At 41.6% G+C, this 19,938-nt stretch overlaps 1 protein-coding gene across 1 annotated transcript; it reads right to left on the bottom strand.

The window, feature by feature from the left end:
* Nucleotides 1-19: 19 nt before the first annotated feature.
* Nucleotides 20-19,388, bottom strand: BEND3 (BEN domain containing 3). The gene is made up of 4 exons (XM_039569442.1): nt 19,158-19,388; nt 10,399-10,443; nt 9,728-9,948; nt 20-4,889 (listed from the first exon to the last, which is right to left on the bottom strand). The coding sequence occupies exons 2-4, from the start codon at nt 10,430-10,432 to the stop codon at nt 2,616-2,618; spliced, it is 2,529 nt and encodes an 842-aa protein (XP_039425376.1). The 5' UTR covers nt 10,433-10,443; nt 19,158-19,388; the 3' UTR covers nt 20-2,615.
* Nucleotides 19,389-19,938: the final 550 nt, after the last annotated feature.

Here is a 19,938-nt window from a genome sequence, read left to right as displayed (position 1 = left end):
TCACCAGACAACATTCCTCTTGTATGAAAATAATATACCTTTAATTTATTTACAAGACTGACCAACTGGATGAAGTGGCTGTACTTCAGATGCACTGCAAGAGCTTTTGTTAATGAACGATGCCACTATTTATATGTCTGTATTTTCTTGGTATCAGTTATAAATCATACAATCAAATGAATCATGAAAGGGTTGTGAAGAGTGGGACAAAAGGAATGTACACAGCAGTAAGAAGAGAAAAAAATCACAACAAAAATATTTTTATACCCACTTTCAAAAATTATCATTTTTATGGTCAGTTATCAAACTGGTTTTTTCACTCCTTTTAGATAATATGAATTGACTGATTTTTTGACTTAGTATCAACATCTACAGTAAAAGCCAGTATGTCTCAAACTTGCATGCTAGCTAGTAACATCTATCCCTTGTAAAAAAGTTTAATATATATTGAATTCTTCTGGGAGCTTTGACATCACTAACTGGTGAAATGTATGACATTAAGATAAGAAAATAAAATTGTATTTCTTACCTTTTGGCCAGCCATTTGCAACCACAAATTAAACAGCCGTTAGTATCTTCTGTTATTTTATATATCCCATAAAAGTGCATGTAAAAAAAATCTCACAGTTTCTAGGTAGCATACAATGACAAGAGAGTATTGGTTTCTGATACATTCAATTTGATAAATTTATGCACTAAAATGAACAGATGCAGACATTGTGGTATCAGTTCTTTATCTTTGGTAAAATGATTTCGATTTATTACAGCCGTATTTACTCTGATATCCATTTTGAGTATGGTCTGCTATTACTTAAACCAACAGAAACATTTAAATGGATATAAACAGTATCAGTGTGTGATTTAGTACATTCATGACTTTCTTCATACATTCTTTGAGAATGTTTCTAGCACATGGGCAAAATGAGCAAATGCTACTATCTATGATTTACTCCCAGTTTAACACAATACTTTTACTAGTTCTTGCCATCAGGAAAAACCATTTTGTTTTCCTTTTTAAGGGATCAATAGGAGTCTAAGAACAATAAATTCTAAAAATCTGAAGTAAAAATATCAAGTATTTTGTACTTTCTTACAAATGCTAAAATAGAAAATTACACTGGAACTGACTTAAAATTTGCTATGACCCATCTAAGTAAACAACAGAAAAGGACCACAGAGAACATCAACACTTGCTCCAAGGTGTTCCAGTGATGCTCTGTAGGCAACCACTGTCTTTACTGTCTTAAGAATCCATGTTTGACTCTCTCTCACCATTTCTATCAGTATTAAAATTAAAAAAAAAAAAAAAAGAAAGAGAAAACTAGTTTTAAAGCAGCACTCTCCAGTGACAATTCATACAGCAAATCCATATTGGGTTCTGGGTGGTCTTTGTTACACTTGAACATATTAATGATGCAAACTTGACCATACGAACCTAAGTTATACATACACAGTTATGTCTCCAAATAGCTACTAATTACACTAAAACAATTTGGCAAAGTGAGGGAGTTCAGTATCCCTACACCCAAAATATCCAGATGCTGCTGCATTCATGGAAAGAATGAGTTACATTACCACAGCTCATATGCTGTGGGACCCTGAAACACTGGATTTCATCCCAAAACCAATCTTTGCACATACTGTTTATATATGCAATTCAGTATCAACACTGGAAACCTTTGGAATCATGATTTTGATAGAAAGTAAGGTCTAAAATTTTTTTAAGTTCTTGTTTCAGGTCTTTTTGTTGCTGCTGTTGCTTTTGCTATTTTACAAACAGGGTGCCAAGCAGGTGATGGGAAGACATTCCATGGGTATGGGCTTGGGTCTGTTCTGCTGGCTCTACTCAAGATGAGCAATCCTCAGTCACTCCAGCAGTTACACTGGACAAAAAAATAACAGAACTCACAGGGGCACGATCAAGCTTGTGGTGTCAATACAAAAAAAACCATTCACATGGTGTCTATGCTCATGTCTCAATTCTTCAACAGTTAATTCTTGATTTTAGAAATAAAACCAACGTAACAGTCAAAAATGCAAACGACACCATTCTGACCCACTCTTTGACACAGTATTATTACTTTCAGTACCTCAAGATCATGAAGAACAAAACAAGTGTGAAGATGCAGTTACTGTAGAAGCAAAGTCTAATATTCCAATGATTTCCAATGAAAATGGCACTTTCAAATTTAAATTAAGCTTAGTCTACACATTTCAAAATCTGAATGAATTAAAAATACTGTTTATAATGGTACAACGAAAAACTGCCCTTAAAGAGCACAACCATTAAAAAAAAAATTCTTTATTATTAGAAAGTGATAGAAAAGGAAGATGCAGAAATGGGGAGTGGGGTAATAGTTTCAATACATGTATTTGCACCAGCGAGTATCATGCTCTTAGCGAGTCATTGATAGCTGTCACTGATGGTCTCTACCCATGTACAAATGTAGTCAGCCACTTCCCACTGCTGCGGTGCCAACAGAAATGCAACACACACATTGAAACACAACAAATTTAGTGCCTGACTGTCCCAGGTGCTGAGAACCCTCAGCTCCCGACAGGCCCTTCTGTCTAAACCAAAGCATACTCTTGACAATAATTTAGTGGTCTAAGTCTTAGCAGTTTAAGGAGCCCGTCACTTTTTTTGCTTTCTTTGCTTTTTTTAGTATATCACACTTTTTTCTGTTAGGACGCCGGCATCTTTCATCGATGCTCGGTATACATTCATAATGCCACACTTCTTCCATTTTCTCCACAGGATAAACTGCCTCCACGTAATGACGGATCAATCTCAGTCTGATGGGATCAAGCTGTTTTTTATTACAAGCACCTGAATGGTTGTACTGCAGTCTCAGATTCTCCGGAGTAAAGAGTTCAGGAAAGAGTCTTACGAGGAGCCTGGCAGCAAAGTTGCCAACCGACAGGCTCTGCTGCACTATCTCTCTTATCTCCTTATCAGACAACAAATACAGAGAAGGCACAGGGAAGTCTGGATTAGGAACAACAAGTTCATCGAGTGGTATCTTGCAAAAATCCTTGCTACTTCTTTCCGGTGGCAGTGGAGGCCCTTCAAATTCTTCCCGAAATCTCTCAGGGTTTATTGCATAGGTGAGAAATTCCCTCCTGTCAGGCCCTGGCACGTGGATTTTCCGTTGCTGTTGGTACGAGCGCCTTTGCTCCGTGTCTCTTCGTCGACACCTCTCGTCAAGCTTCCCAACAAACTCCAATGTCCACACTCTGTCATTCTTTGCTCTGGGGTACAGTATCTGCACATAATGTCGAATTAATTTAATTCTAGTGGGGTCGAGCTGTTTCTTGCCTAAAGATCCGCTACAGTTGTATTGCTTCCGTAAGTTTTCATGAGTAAATAGTTCAGGAAATAAGAGAACAAGCAATCGAGAGGCAAAGTTGCCTATGGAAAGACTGCTTTCATATATGCTTTTAATCTGTTCTTTGTTCAACAGGTAGTCCGGGACAGGGACATCAAAATCAGGAGGGGGAAAGTCAAGTTTGTCAAAATCTATGGGCACAAGCCAAATTTTTTTTGACCGTCTGCCAGGTTTTTCATACTCAAAACTGTCTTCCACTTTTATGATTGATACATCATCTGGTAAACTAGAAGAATCGTAACAGTCATCTCTCATCTGGTCACATTCACTCCCATCCATATACGTACTTTCAAGCTCATCATTTATTCGCTGAACACACTGCTGCAACCAGGCTTCTTCTTCTTGCACATCTGGGAAGTAAATTTCAGTGTACCTACGGATTATTTGAAGCCGATGAGGATCCAGCAGTTGTTTTCCAGAGTCTCCAAAGCAGCTGTACCTTTCAGCTAATTTTCTGTGGTCAAAGAGTTCTGGAAACAGTCTGTGTAACAAAAAAACAGAAAACTCCCCTGGTGAAGAAGCTTCATCTAAAAATTCATTGAGATCCTGAGCATCCAGCATGTAATCTGAGGCAATGACATTACTCCTGTCCAAAGACAAAGCTTCTTCCTGCTCTTTATCCTCCATAAAATGAGAGGATTCGACCTGCTCAGTCTCATAAAAACTGGATGATTGCACATTCTGCTGACTGTTTTCCATTTCCCTTTGAGCCCAAAATCTATTGAAAAAATCATTGACTTGAGGCAAACACTCCAACTGCCACACAGCTGTATTCTTCACTGAAGGATAACAAACTTCCACATAGTTACGAATAAGCTGCAAATGAAGAGATTCAAGTTTCCTTTTGTTGAGAAAGCCACAGGCACTGCAGCTCCTGCCGAACTCATCGTCACTGAAGAGCTCTGGGAAGAGCTGCACGAGCAACCGGCAAGCCAGGTCTCCACCTGACGTGCTTTGATCCATGATTTGTTTGAGTTCCGTGGAAGTCAGCTGGTACTCCGGGGGAGGCTTGAAGTCTGCAACAGACTCTGATGGACTGACTTGCTTCTTAATTCTGCTAACCTCCAGAGACAACAGGTCAACTTTACTGTGAAGCTGAGTCATATTGGTATTGAGGGTGTTCAGCGTGTAAAACATTTTCTGTATCAAAGAATATATATTTGATTCTGAATCTGCTGTGGCTGCTGCTACTGCAATGGCTGTGGTCGAGTCTCTTTTGCGTTGGTCGTTCAAAGTCCGAATTTGCGAGGGACTGCTGGGGTTGATTTTTTCAAACAACTCATAAGAAGCAAACTGCTCTGCTCCTGGTGGGTTCTTCTTCTCTGTGATTTTGTGTGAGATGCCATAGAGAGGTTTTTTATAAGATGGAGTGATTATGTCACTGAAGGATTCTTCTTCACAGAGCCATGTTACATTAGAATTCTTGTTCTTGTTTGGCTGCTCTGCATTTACCTGAGTGGGTGAGCCAGCATCTCTGTTCCTCATGTTTGAAAGGGAGCCCTTCAAATGAATAAACACTGTATTAGTAAGACTGCCTTAAAGATACTAGCTATAAATATGTGCCCCTTAAGCAGGCATTGTTACATAAATATGCAAAGTCAAATTTTCTCCAGGGAACTTGTTGTGTTAAATAATAAAAATTAATAAATTCACTAGGAAAAATAAAAATACAGTAAAGGATTATTTAGGTTTCCTTTTTATTTTGGCTCATGGCTTTCTCCATGGAATAGAAACGCAGTAATAGTTCTTAGTACTCTCTACCCACAGAGCTCTAATTACTCCCCCAAATTAAGTATCATTAGGCTTCACCTTGCATATGAGGACCTTGGGCTGTAGAGAATTTGGGTGGCGACAAGTCAGCAACAGAGCCAAGAATAGCATCTAGATTTTCTGACTCCTAGTCCTGTGACCTTGCCATTGCCTCCAACAACTGCATTTAACATTCCAGTACTCTCTTTAGGTTAGTTTTTGAAAATGTCACAAAGGCTATAAAACACAAAAATTATGCTTATTCTCTTTTTTTCTGATGTGAAAGGTTTATACACAGGGTTTTAAAAAATCTTTATAATGGTGCAAAACTACTACACAAATCTTAGAAATTACTTATTTTTTAAAAGGCATTGTATTTAAATAATAAAAATTTAAAGTGAAATGCACCTTGGTATTATCTTTTTAAAAAGGACGACTAAGGGAAGATTTATTTCTGAAAGGCAAGGAAGTTTGGATTCGTGGATTTCTAATTTTCTAAATTATTTATGTAAAACCAGCAATGAATTCTTAAGGACTTCATGTTCTCAATTATTTGTAATTATTTCTCATTGCTTGAAACTGGAACCAAGCATTTTCATCATCTCACAGCAGATATGTAAGGCTTGGGTGATTGGGGTTTTTTTTTGCAAACACATGGATATTGCAAATAATTCTTAGAAGTTAAGCAGATACAACAGAATCAAAACCCAACATACAGAATTCAAACATGAGAAAACACTCCCAGATTTGTGAATGTTTCTATACTGAAACAATTTTCTTGGCTTGTTCTATAGAACATTAATTAGATTAAAAACTACAGAATTTGCATTCAAGTATTAAAACAAATGAAACACAGACTTCAGGTGTGAGCTGAGAGCCATAAGAAATTTGAAATTCTAGTGAAGACCCCATTATGTCCTACAGTGAGGAACTTGAATTAAGATTTCTTTCTTATGAAACAGAACTGTAACTCCTGAAACCAATGTGGTCCCTATGTGTACTCACACTTGGCATCTGCTTACTGCAGCGACAAATTGAATCTAATTATTTTTTAATTTCTAATGCAATGTATACTCAAAAGAGACTCAGAAAGAACAAGCTGGTTTCCACTCCAAGTTTAGAAACCAGCATTCAATTAAACTGAAGCTGTTTCCAAGTTCTGCTCTCACTCACATCATATTACCCTCCATATGGAACCTCGTGTTTGCACATCCAAAGCTGTGTGGAGAGATGATCAAAAGAAAACATAACGCAAAGGCGATGTATTTCAGCGTGCAGAATCCCTGGCTCTGGTGGTGCCTAGGACACCTGACTTCCAGCTCCCATTTAGAAGACTGTCCCACTCCAGTCTCACTCATAGAACAGTCCCACACACAGAACAGCGACCGGACTGCGAGCAGACTGAAATCCACATTGCCCCCACCTAACTGCAGGCTCCTACGCTGGGACTGAAGTTGTCATACACCACCTGTACTTGTCAGTGAAGAAACAGAGGTAGTTCCAAGTGGTAACAAGCTCTGCCACATCACCTGAAAGCAGGCCATGGAAATCTCCACTGACAGTAAGCACAGTACTGCTCCCCAGTCAGGCACCCAAAGTGAATTACAAAGCTTTTTTCTACTTTAGATCAAAAGAACAAAACAAAACATTTCTTATACAAACAGTGAGATCTACCACCTAAGTAGCTCTTTCATTAACACTCCTGCTAACCAAGAATATACCAAATATTCCTTCAGAAACAGCATATGACTCTTTCAATTCCTTTTCTACTACTAAAATACCTTGCTACTAAATAGCTTGCCACAGGCCACCAGAGATCTGTCAGTTCTCATATGACCCCGTGCTGTTTATTTTCCCTAATTAATTATATAATAAAACTTGGCAATATGAGGGTAACTCCTATTAATGAGCACCTCACGCACAAAGTCAGGCCAAATCAGAATGTGTATTAAAGAACATGAATTCATTATTTTGACAGTAAGATCATCAACGTTTGCAGTCTCAGTTTTGGACACGGTGCTCTGGAGCTCATGCTAAGAACTACAGCAGATCTTTGCTACGATGGCAGCTGAACTTTTGCCTTCACTAATGCAGCTCCCAGTGGTCAGATCTGGCTGCGCGATGGATTTGCATTTCAGAATATTTGCATTTCAGAAACACATAGCCAGCATTCTACTAGCAGATGACAAAACATTTGGGCCTCAAAAATATTTAAGGATATCTTAGTTCAGACACATTCTCATTTTCTTTTCCTTTGCTTTTAATTATCTTGTCTATGGTTTCCATCTGGGAAACTATCCACACCATAAATATATGGCTTTTGTAAATTCTCCAATTTAACTAATTAGTTTTCTGTAACATTGATTTTTAAACATCCATGAATTTCAGATAATACTGCACCCATTTAAGATGATCAGTTCTAATGTACAATCAAAAAAGAAGCAAAGGTATGAGACTATGAGACTATGAGACTCAGTGTACATAAGATAGTGCTGCTTTTTATACTACAATTGCACAGCAAGTTTTTATGTTCTAAACTTTTTATGAACATTTGCAAAATGCAGTATTTTGGAAAACATCAACCAATACCAGAAATTGTGAAATAGTCTCTCACATTCTCTCTTAGAATCCTAAGCCAAGTTTTAAAAGTTGCTTAGTTATTGTTCTGTTTGGTGCTCAAGTCCAGCATTTATGACCTTTGTTATGCTTAATAAACAAAGTCTAAATATCTGTAAGAATACAGTGCATAATATTCAAGCATAGGAGTAAAGAATAAAAAATACATGAGCAAAAAACATAGAAAGATTCTTTCAGACACATGAAAAAAGCGTTTCACATGAATTTTTCAAACTTACAATCTTCTACACTTTGTGTTTTTAAAGAAAATCAGGGAAAACTAATTTCTGATTATGAAGTGGTATTCAGAATTAAAAAAAAAAAAGTGAAGTTTTCAGATAAAAAGTAATTAATATAATTACCAGCCCAAAAGAAATACAGTTCTGTTTATATCATAGATAGATGCCTATGTGACGTGCAGTAAAAATATACTACAAGCACAACATTCTTGAAAATAATTAAGATTTTTCCACTGTTTAAATAGAAATAGTTAATAAAGTCATCAATTAAAACAAAATACTGGTACTAGAAAAGTAATTAACTTTAAAAAATGCTGTTAAGATTGAGGACTATTTCTGGTTGGTTATTTAACTAAACATGCTGATTCACTGGGGTCAGCCAAGAATGAATTTTCATCGTTATTACTGGGTCAATTTCTGATATTATAAATCCAAAGTTATAATTAATTACAAATTAAATTTTAAAATTTATTAATGGCAAACGGGAAAATGCAAAGCAAGCACAGTTCAGAGACCATTATAAAGCTCTTTTAAGAATCTGAATGCAAGGAAAACAATTGTAAAAGAAAAAGAGAAAGGAAAAGAAAGAAACCGTGTAATAAGATTAAAACCTACCTACCACAGGCATTCAGGGGAAAAAACAGCCCTAAGAAGTCAGAGAGATGATAGTCAAGAAAAAGAAACACGGAGACATGGCTATAAAGGAGACATGAAATGTGCAAATACAGCATGGACTAACTGGCTAGGTAGCAGAACAGCAGAAAAGGATACGTGCATTAGAATAGGTCACAAACTAAATATAACCCAGGGCCTGAAGTTATTCAAAAGAGGATGAATTTGAATCTAGGTTATTTTAATAAAGTGCTGAGTGTGAAAAACAGGAGGTCATTTTACTGCTCTAGAGGGTGGCAGGAGAGATGCGACTATCCAATGCCCAACACTAGTCTTTCTGGACTCTCAAAGGGAACAACAAAAATATAAGATGACCTCTGAAGAAGAGATGGAAAAAAGAGAATTTTAATCTCAGAAAGGAAGGACTGAGGGTGGACAACATCACATGAATTTTCCCACATGCAGATGATTTTTCTAGGAATGGATGATCACTGCTCTCCCTACTGAAAAGAACAAGGACAAAAAGAAATTTGCTGAGTTTCAGCAGAGATTAAAATCCACCATGCCTAGAAACACTAGATCAGGATCATGGAAGAGACTGGGCATCTCCATCACTGGCTAGAGAAACATCTGGATTGTCCCAAGTGGGATGCCACACCAGTTGTTGTAATACATTCTGCTCCTGATATGGCTCACATCTTGTGCATCCCTGCATTTTTATCTTTCAAGTAATACACTAATTTATACTGGTGTCATTGACATTAAATCTTTGTGACAGAAGAATGAATTACAGCCACTGAGGATCTAGGTGAAGGACTGTGTGACGTGAGAGGGACTGTAATCAGAGACATGCCAAGTTACTCCAAATCACTGCCCCTTCCTATGTTACCTGATGAACAACAAAAACATAATTCACATAAATGAATTAACCTATAACTGTATTTCATAAATATGATCACTCCCATGTTATTTAGAGAATACCCAGACGTGTGCAAACTGGCTTAAGATTAGCCACATTTGCAACAAACTCATTACCAATGTAAACTTAGTTACAAGACTTGAATTCTACTTATAGCAGCAGTGAATTTAGCCTAGGAAATCAGTCATGTATAGAGAAGTCACCTCTTGTGTAAAGCGTCTCTTCTTCACGCTGGGTAAGGCATCCTGCTGGCCTCCTGACCCATCACAGCCAAGGGAGGTCTGTTTCCGTTTGTTGGAATCCTGTAGGCAAGTCACTGCGCCATCCAGTGAGTGTTTCTCAGCAGATCTGGAAGTTACTGAGCAGTCTAGAGCTTCATCTTCATTTTCTGTTTCTACTTTCACATTTTTTTTAGGAATTTTTACTGAAAAAAGAGAAGGTTTAGAAAGATAAAGCACCCTCTCCAGAAAACCATGACATCCTTACTACAACGTTCTGTGGTTTGTTTCTTTTTATGAAAACGTGTTTTGAAGAACTTCATTATTTTTATGACTTCTATGGTAAGTGTATGTTGAGGCCACCTCAAAGTCAAATCATACAGTTTTCCAGTAAATGACAGTTTCTTCTCCAAAGAAGAATCTAAAGTATAAACAAATAATGTTACATACAGGAGGAAGATTTTTTTTTGAGGGGAGAAAGAATGTAGAGCAGAAATAATAATGACTAACAAAGATAATGCCCTATTTAGGTAACTTTTTAGAAAACATTAATGTAATTTGTCTTGATCTAACTACATTCTTTATTAGGGGACGAAGGCCTTAAATCAACAAGTGTTTTTGCCTGATCAAAAGTTGTATGAAGTATAATAGTTTACCTTCATCATCATCAGTGATTTCAGCTGAATTCATCTTCTATCTCACTAAAGAACAAAACAAAAATACAAAAATAAATATCAGCATCGTCTGGAATAAGAAAATATCTACATCTCCTCTTGTAATTACTTTTCATCTAAAGAAAGTGTGAGTTAACAGCCCACAGAAAACTTCCAGTCTTTCCAGTCTGTATATTTGTAACAACTAGTTATTTTCAATAACCTTCATGGCCATCTACAGACCTGTCAACATGCAAACTATACTGTCGATAACATACAGCAGGTTATGTACGTCTTTTTCTGGTATGGAGAAAAGTAAAAGTCATTCTAGCCTTCTCTGTAAAGTGTCTTGGCAGTATATAAATTGATGTCAACTGTATTGAACTCCTCGCCCTGTACAAAATCACTACTATTACAGTCAAACATTCATAGTCCTTGTGGGTGACACAAAATCATCATAGAAAGAAAACATCATAGATAGTAACATACATGCTGGAGCAAATTTTTATTTTAAAATCTTTGATATTTTGATATGGATTGCATCAATTCAAGGAGAATAATGCACACAGATCTACAGTAAGTCCTTTTCCTCTGTCAGCCTCAAAATAATGTGGTTTTTGTAGGCAAAACCAAATATATGTATTATGCTAGCATGATTTTAGTGTTACTTCTCATGTGAAAAACTCAGCTGTATTTCTGTGTACTTGAAAACTAATTTTGCAAGTTACTTGGGGGCAATCATCAATCTCTGGACATGTTCCTAAAGATATTCTAAATCTTTGGAGATCTACAAAGCAAACAACTTAATCAGATACCACTGACCCTTACAGGGCATGCAGCTGCAAACTGACACTCTCGACTGGTAAGCGGGTGACTGGCAAACTGTCACGCTGCGCTCATGCTCCTCTACACACAGCATTGTGTTTACCTGGCCCCAGAATATTATTGCTTTACAAGTGCAAGTCAATAAACCCAGTCAATCAAAAGTGTACATGCAGCCCAGGAGTGGGAATTATAATGAAATTAAAAAGAGAGATCGGGAGAGAAAGACAGAGAATCTGTTGTGAAGGGGAAAACAGTCTGTACCTCTCTCCTGAATAAGGTTGAATAGATTTTTTTTTTAATCTCAAAATACTGTTAAAAAATTCTGTAAACACTCGAATCCTGTGTAGATATGAGTTTCAATTTCTAGGCAATTTGATGGCTGTAATGGCAACTATGAGGTTCCATTCTGGATTAGATTTTGTATGATTTACAATGGGTGACACCCAAACAAAAGGTGCACAGATTTATAAAATCAGCTTATACTGGGCCACCCTTGAAGCCAAAATACTCTTTGATGTGCTGATCCTCCACATGGCCCCTATATAGAGCCTTATAAAGGGCATCCTCAAGGGGATAACATGAGATTGTCTTCATCATCATATATAAAAATAAGTCTCTCTCAGTTGAACACAGAGCTACTACAGACCCCTCAGATACTGACTCCCTTTACCCACCATAATTCCCTATTTCAGGACTTGCATTTATTAACTGATCCATATATAAATTATGCCAGCTTAACAGTACTGTAATCATGTCACTTAAACTTTTGCAAACTCTCTAGAGACACAACAGCGTGAAACTAAGTAGCCCACGCCAATTTCTAAACCACCTGATAAGCACTGGTATGGGTTAATTCCATGTCTTACTAACTCAACAGTATTTATAAATTTAGACAAAGCCACTACAGCTCTTCATGAAAAATCCTACAGCAGTGTACTTCTTACAGCACCATCAAAAAGCTCTGCTGGACCTTAAGAAAATCCCACAGTACCAACTGTTCATATTTTACCCTGATATGCCACATACTTTGATAGTCACTGTCTGGATCTCCCTTGCACTTTTCCATGCTGTACTAGGCTTGGCTCTGAGGGCTGTGGTACAAGACCAACATGTGCCAGTACTCAAAGGAGTGTGACACATTGTCATTTTGTGAGGGTCTGAGGTGACAGTAAGCAAATCTACCAATACAGGTATAGAATATCTAAAATGGAAATCAGAATGATTTTTCAGGTAATCCTAGACTGCCGTATCAGAGCAAAACAGTAAAACATGTTAAACACAAAGCCGGAAGAGAAGACTAAAAGGTGGCAGTAGATAGAACAACATAAAATATTTAGGAAGGGATATATGGAATTATCTTTTCTTTCTAATTCCTGCTATTACTACTATTGAAATAGGAAGGATGCTTTAGAAGAATTCCTATCAGAGAATAAAATCAAACTGAAAGGAGACGATAAATGAGGATCTGAAGAGCCACTATTTAACACTGGAAAAAAGTGAAAATTAAAGCAAAGCAACAGTTAACTTCCTGAAGGAAACAACATCAGGAAGACAAAAGCTACCCTGAATTCAGGTCAAATAATATTGAGTCAAAACATTGGTTCACAAATTTGAAATACAGTGTTATTAGTTGTTTTTTTTTTAATTTGAAAACTGCCAGAATACAATTAAAAGTGAATAGTCAAAACAAGTGTCAGAACCAATGAGGCCGACAAAGACTCTGTTCCATACCTGAGCTCTCTGGTGCCAAAAAAAGCACAAGCTCCAACTTCTTTCATTTTTGGGAGCCCTAGTAATAATCTCTTTCCTTATCTAGCTTCCTGTCTTCTTTGTGAGATTTTTAAGAACTCTGGTATTATGAGAAAATGAAGGACACCTAACATATAATGGCTTCTGTTAAGAGACAGGATTCAATTGTCCCTTTGATTTCCTGCCTCACAGCCCCACCTGCTCCCTTGGTCAAGCATGGGTGCCCACCTTAACCTTCCATCTTGATAAACTGCCAGAAAACAACTCACTTCTCTTTTTTCCAGGTTACTTTCCTTGTAATTCATAGAGGTAAAGGGCCCGGCTCAGGAGTATACACAAGGTTTGTGATGGAAAGGAAGAATTAAAATCTCTCCCCATACCAGCGAGCCACTGGCTCCGTTCAACCATCTCACTTATTTCACCATCTCGCTTCAAATTTGAGTGACTAGCAAGCAAACAGAGAGGCACCAACAGAGCAATTGCGTCATTGCTTCCATAGGAAATTAGGATTTATGGAAAGGGGGAAAGTCTGTATCTGATCCTGAGCATGTCCGTGCATGCATCCCCATATATATAAGGTTAACAGTAATTTTGTTGCTTGTTTCAAGTCCACTAAAGATAAAACATTTCATTCTCTTTAAAATACTGTTTGCTGTGCATCAGTACTTACGAATAATAATTATTTCCTCTTTAAAAGAGGTAGCAGTGTCAAAGTCTGTTTTGAGGTAGCATTCTGGCCCAGATTGTGAGAATAAGCAAAGCTGAAGTAAAAAAAAATCTTAAAGATCTTGGGGCAAAATACTGCAAAAAGCAATTGAGTAAGAAATCCATACAAAGCAAATGCCCAGCAGCTGTTCCTTATCATGTTGAGTATGCAAAACATATTTCAATCTTGTATGCATTTCTTTCAAAACTTAATATAAATATACTTATCATCCTCAGCCTAATAATTAGTCAATGCTATCCACAGGACACCTGTCAGCAAGTTCTAGGAAAGAGTGAACACTCTGTGCTGAAGTTGGGAGCCCACGCCCGCAACTGTGACTGGCAGAGCAAGCAGCCTTGGCAGCTCTATCTTGCCGGGATACAGACAGATGCTGCAGTACATCCTGTTTTCTGGTGAATCCTCCGGAAGAAGGATTCCAAAACACACCAAACACCTACAACATCAGCTACATCAACAGCCAGATCCAAGGGAGTAGGGAAAAAAGGGGGTTCCCAGCACACCTTGGCTGTCACTATTGGCCAAATTCCCTTCCCACAGATCCTGCTCTCCCTTCTCATCAGACTAGGCAATGAACAAGGTAGTTCAATGAAGGGACTTAACACTCCCCGCTTCCATTACTCTCGCTTAGACATCTGCCTCTATTCCAAAACTGTACCAGGTCTTCTCACTTAACTGCATTGTTGTATCACTTTGGTAATGACATTCCACACTCAAATGGCATTATCCGTGGTTAACAGAGAAGCTCAATACACAGTGCAGTGCTGGGAGTTCCAAAGTATGGAAGAACACCTTAAAAACAAGGTTTTGGAATGTTTCTCTGTGCATTTAGTGTTAACTACCACCCTGATGCTGCTTTTGCACGTAGAACAAAACATGTAATCCATTTATTAAAAATGCACCTACCCAAAAAATGCACTGAAGCCTTAAGGATTTAAAGCACTGGGGTACAACAGATTTTATGAGTAAGGGAGCAAATTGCTCATACTCAGAATGTACTTCAGTCTCATATCATTGAGTATAATGCACATTGCTACTTAAAAGTAGCATGAAACTGTACCTAGTTATTGATACACAAAATGAAACTGAATCCTAACTGATTCGTAAGTTACATCTTCCCATAATGTGCATTCTCCTCCTCCTATTTACCACCTAACAATTATTCATGCGTTTGTCTCGGAGGATGCTTTCCTGACCTCTCTTATGATTTTTACCATTGTAAAAGCACAACACATGGAGAAAAGATCCTGCTCATAATGTTAAGATGAAGGCAGTTTTCTGCCCTTGCAATCATTCTTAAAGAAAGCCTGACTGATCACTTTAATATCCTAACTTAAAAAACAAATGAAAAAATTCCACCAGAAAAAAATACTGCTGTTCTGCTGTTTGTAACTAAAGAATTAAGTCTTTACTCTTTGAACTCCCATATCTAACATACTAAGTTCTAACAAATGAAGAAACATAGTGTGAAAACCACATAGGAAAGTATAAAACTGTACACATGCTGCAGGTAGAAAGCAATTCTGATTTCATCACACTTGTTAATTGTTATCATAAACAAAAATTAATCATTATCTTAAATAAGACACTAAATAGTAATAACAACAACAACAATAACGATGGCTATCAGTTTTATAGAAGCTTGCTGTTTAGAATGTAAATGGTTGCATAACATTGTACTGTTCAGTTCACTAACGTATGGTAAATGTGTAGAAGTTCCTTCTTGTTTGCACATCATCCCACTAAGTATTTTAGCTTCTTCATGTAGGTTGGAAGGAATGTCCCCAGTTCTTCATTATCGAGCCTAAGAATGTTATTAAAAGCACAGGGGTTGAGACATTGTGTTTTACGTTTATTCCCTTTAAAGCCTCACGGTGGTACATTGCTTCATATATAACTCAGGTCATAATGAAAAGTCTTCTACTCGAGTGTTGCTTCTGAGGAGGTCAACTGTTCTTTATATTTTGGTCATATGTTAAGACATACCTGTTTGCTAGTAACATTAAATATGTGTTTGATAACATGTGTGGTATAAGCTGCTCAGTTTCCTTTGCTTTCAGCATGTGGTGAAAGATACAACACCCCTCTTACAGCACAGATATCCTAGTAAAATTAAATAAATGACAGGAACACCAAAAAAAAAAAGCTGATCTTTTAAGGAGATTACACTGGCTAAATTTAACAAGATGTGTACATTGAACTGCTGTTTAACAGCCAAAATTAGCAACTCCTCTTATACATACCATCCTGTAACAGGACTTCACAAAATTGCAATGGTATTACACTACGTAATTAGAGTGTGATTTATCTAGAGCCAATCAAAACCACTGTACATATATTCATTCTCAGCAAGTGACAATGATTGATCAATAAATCTCAGTGAACACTCAGGTGTGTGGTCCGGCTCCCTGTCTCTGGGTCTCTGCCTGTACTTCATACGAAACACGCCCTGGGTGAACCACAGAAAGCAACCAATGCTTCCCATGGGAAGCCCAGAGCCTTGAAAGCTGGTGTGGGTAGGTGGAAGCAGCCCCGTTCCATGCAGCAGGTGAGCAGAGGGCTGCTCCAAGTGCCTGGTGACAGTGTGAAATTCTGTCCCTCGTGATGTTTTAGAAGACTGATTCCTACAGAACAGTTGGAAATAATGAGAGGAAACAACGATTCCCAACAGCCAGCTCTGCAGTCTCGGAGTCAAAAAGCACTGGAGGCGTGTGCCCTCTGCTCAGGCTGCCCAGGAGCTGCCTCCTGTTCAGGGTGCATGCTGCTTTCCAGGCTGTCTCTTGGAAAGCTCTCCTGCTGGGCTGAGAAGCAAACCTAGAGAACTGCGAGTTCTGCATTCTGCTTTGGGAGCCAAGTAATCTGCATCTTTTATTTCCTAGCTGTAGTACTGGGTTCAATAATTTCAATATTGCAATTATCCTCGGGGTACACTTGATTCCTCCAATTTTTTTGTAAAAAACAATGCAACTCAAATTCAATTCAACTGAATTAGACATAAATACCACTTCAAAACTGAGCTGGAAAATGTATTTCTTAGAGGCAATGTTTGCCTTTTTTTCACATCTATGAGCCAGTGATTTGACTTCAAATTTTACGTAATTTTGTCAAGGCCTTATAAATTTTGAAGAAGCAGAGGGTTGAAGAAGCCCAATACCTGAAACCACCTTAATAAAAAACCCCTACCAAACAAACAACAGGTAACTTATTTGAAACTGATGACCCGTCTTAAAGAAACTGAGATATGGATGTTGCCTCATTTAACTGAGCAAAGAGCAAAATGCAAGTAGACAATGTAACAAATACTAAAAGCAAATGCTTTCTATTCTATCCATTTTGAGGTAGTGGGGTGCTGCAGTGTTGTTTCTCAATAAAGTTTGTTCTTGATATCCAGTACTGACACTTGTAATATTAAAAACCATAGGAAACAATATTCCAACATTACAAACGTTCTGACTGCAAATACATGAATAATAAGTTCTAAAACTACAAAGAAGAAGATTTTAAAGAACCAGCAGATGTTCCTGGAAGCATTACTCTTATGGACAATAAAAATCGCTATACTTAACATAGTTCGAAAACCTCTTGCTACCCTGTGGAGAAGGACATGAAGCCTCAAGTCTCCACTGAAACCAGCCTGCAACAAGGGCATTTTTCCAGTAGGACTTATAGGACATGTTCTTAATTTGGGTCTTTCATATTTTGTTTTAGTTAAGTTGAATATGCAGTTTAAGCAAATTTTTGAAAAAATAAAATCCCTCTCCTCAGTTTTCTCACAATTTGCCTAAAACTGAAGTTTTTTCAATCTGTCCTCTGTACTTTTACCAAACAGCAGTTTAATCTTGCAGGGATCAGCAAAACACTAACCTGGTTTATTTCCAGCATTAATGTATGAATTTGTCTTTTCTTCAATCATGTGTTTTCCACTGGTCTATTAAAAGCATTTTGCTTTCCTCTCTCCCCTCTCACTCTACTTTTATTTTAAAATACTGTTTCATCTGAACTTTGTGCAGACAGTTTAAATTCTCCTCCAAACTACATTCAACTTTCGTTTATTTTTATCCACGGAACTCACCTAAACTATGAAAATACTTAGCAAAGATAAAAATTCAGTTGGTCCAATGTTGAGTTTGATTTAGCAGCAGAAGAAAACGCATCAGCATATATTGGTAATTATTTGTTTTCTGAGATGTAAATCATTCAAGTTGGAAGCAGAGAAAAGGCTTTTCTTTCCCTGCTTAGATGTCTCTGCCCCAAGGGTCAAGGCATACACTGTGTTTATAGGTGGCAGCGACAAACCCTACTCACACTTCAATCCAAAAAAACTCTGGGACTGCGTCAACGCTATGTGGAAGCCGTCACATGGCTGTTGGCCTGCCGCCGGCTCGCATTCTGCTTGTTCAGAGTTTGTTCCCTTCTATTTACAAAGGGCTGTGTGGACACACCGCAGGGAAAAGTAGGGTAGAGGCAGCGTGCGACCAGGGCAGGGGAAGCGGGCGGTGATCGGGGCAGGGGCAGTGAGCGGCGACCTGGGCGGAGGCAGCGGCTGATCAGGGCACGGGAAGCCGCGGGTGACCTGGGGGGAGATGATCGGGGCAAGGGCGGCCCGTTCCCCCGCAGTGCCCTTCACCGGGCCCCTCAGAGCGCAACCCAGTAAGGACCGACACGAATTCCAGCGGAACCACCCGCCCGCCGCTCCTCCCACCGCCTACGATAGGACAGGCGGGACCCTGACCCCGGCCCCGGCTCCCGGGAGCGCGTGGCCCCGCGCCGTCCCCGGGGGCCCGCGAAGCCCTGGGGCGGTGCCGGGGGGGGCCCGCGCCGGGGGCGGCCGGTGCCTGGCAGCGCGCGCGCGGCCGAGGTTCCCCCCGTGCCCACCGAGGGGCGGCGGAGCGGCCGCCACGTGGGAGCGGCGCGCGCGGCGGCGGCGGCGCGAGGCCCCGCCCGGGGGCGGGCACTGCGGCGGGGGACGCCCCGCGCGCCCCGCACGCGGCGCGGCCGCGGCCGCTTCCGCGGTCAGACCCACGAGCCCGAGGCGGCGGCGGCGGTTGGTGCTTCCGGTCCGAACCCTGCCCGGGCGGATCTATGTGGCCGGCGCGCGGGGGGAGGGGGGGGGAAGGGTTAAGGTGAGGCTGGGAGGTGACGGCGGCGTGACCGTTCCACTCTCCCCCCCGCTCCCCGTCGTCCTCCTCCCCCAGCCCCGCGGATGGAGGCACCCGGGCCGGGAGCGCGCGACCCGCGCCGCCGCAGCGCCGCCGGGAGCGGCGAACAAAGAGCCCTCCGCCCGCGCGGCCCCGGGCCGCGGGCAGCCAGGGGAGGGGCCGGCCCCGCGCCTCCCGCGCCCCCCCCCCCCCCGCTCGGTCTCCCCCTCCCCGTTCCTCCCCCACCCGCCGGGGCGGCGCTCCCCGCTCGCCGTGGGGTGCGTGGAGCGGCGTCTGTCCCCGCCAGCGGCGGCAGCGGGACTTACCTCTGCTCCGCGCGGGGCCACGGGAGCCCCGGGGCGGCGGGGGCGGCTGGAGCGGCCGCCGCTGGTGCCCGCGCTTCCCCCCCGCTCTTTGTGTGCGAGGGTCCGCGCGCTGCGCTCTCGCGTGACGTGACGGGACCGTGTGTCATTTCCGCACAAGGACACCGAGCCCCGACCCGCCGCGGCCAGCGCCACCCGCCGCCCCGGGGCAGGGGCAGGGGAGGGAGGGAGCGGGGGTGGGGGGAGAGAGGCCCGCTCCTCCCCCCTCCCTTTGCTCCCCACCCCCGCCCTCCCCGGCGCTGCCACTGGGAACGCGCGCGGTTCCCACTGGAGACCCCGCGCGCCCCCGCCCCCGCGCCGCGCGCGCCCCGCCGCCCACTCGGTGCCGCGCGGGCAGAGGCCCCGCCGCTGGGGGGCCGCGCGCCCGCCCCGCAACACGCCCTCCCCGGGACCCCGCGCCCGCGCGTGGGGCCGCCACCGCTGAGGGACACGGCCCCGCGTGACGGGACCGGGGACGGGGACCGGCGGGACGGGGCGCGCTCGCTGCCGGCGGCCGCCGCCGCATGGAAAACGCGCTCCCCCCCGCCGCCCTCCCCGGCCCTTGTGCGGCCGGGCCGCTCCGCGCCGTCTCGCGTGGACGCGGCGCCCGCGCGCCCCGCAGAGTCAGGTGGCGGGCCGTGCACGTGCGCGCGCGGGGGAGGCGGCGGGGGGGCGCGTGCCCACGGCAGGTGGCGGCGAGCACGTGGCCGCGCGCGGGCACACGGTCCCGCATCTCCCCCGCGCG

Source organism: Corvus cornix, chromosome 3 (assembly GCF_000738735.6).
Source record: "Corvus cornix cornix isolate S_Up_H32 chromosome 3, ASM73873v5, whole genome shotgun sequence".
In the NCBI taxonomy this organism is placed as follows: Eukaryota; Metazoa; Chordata; class Aves; order Passeriformes; family Corvidae; genus Corvus; species Corvus cornix.
The sequence above is the reverse complement of the archived record's forward strand: the minus strand, read 5'-3'. Positions and strand labels throughout refer to the sequence as shown.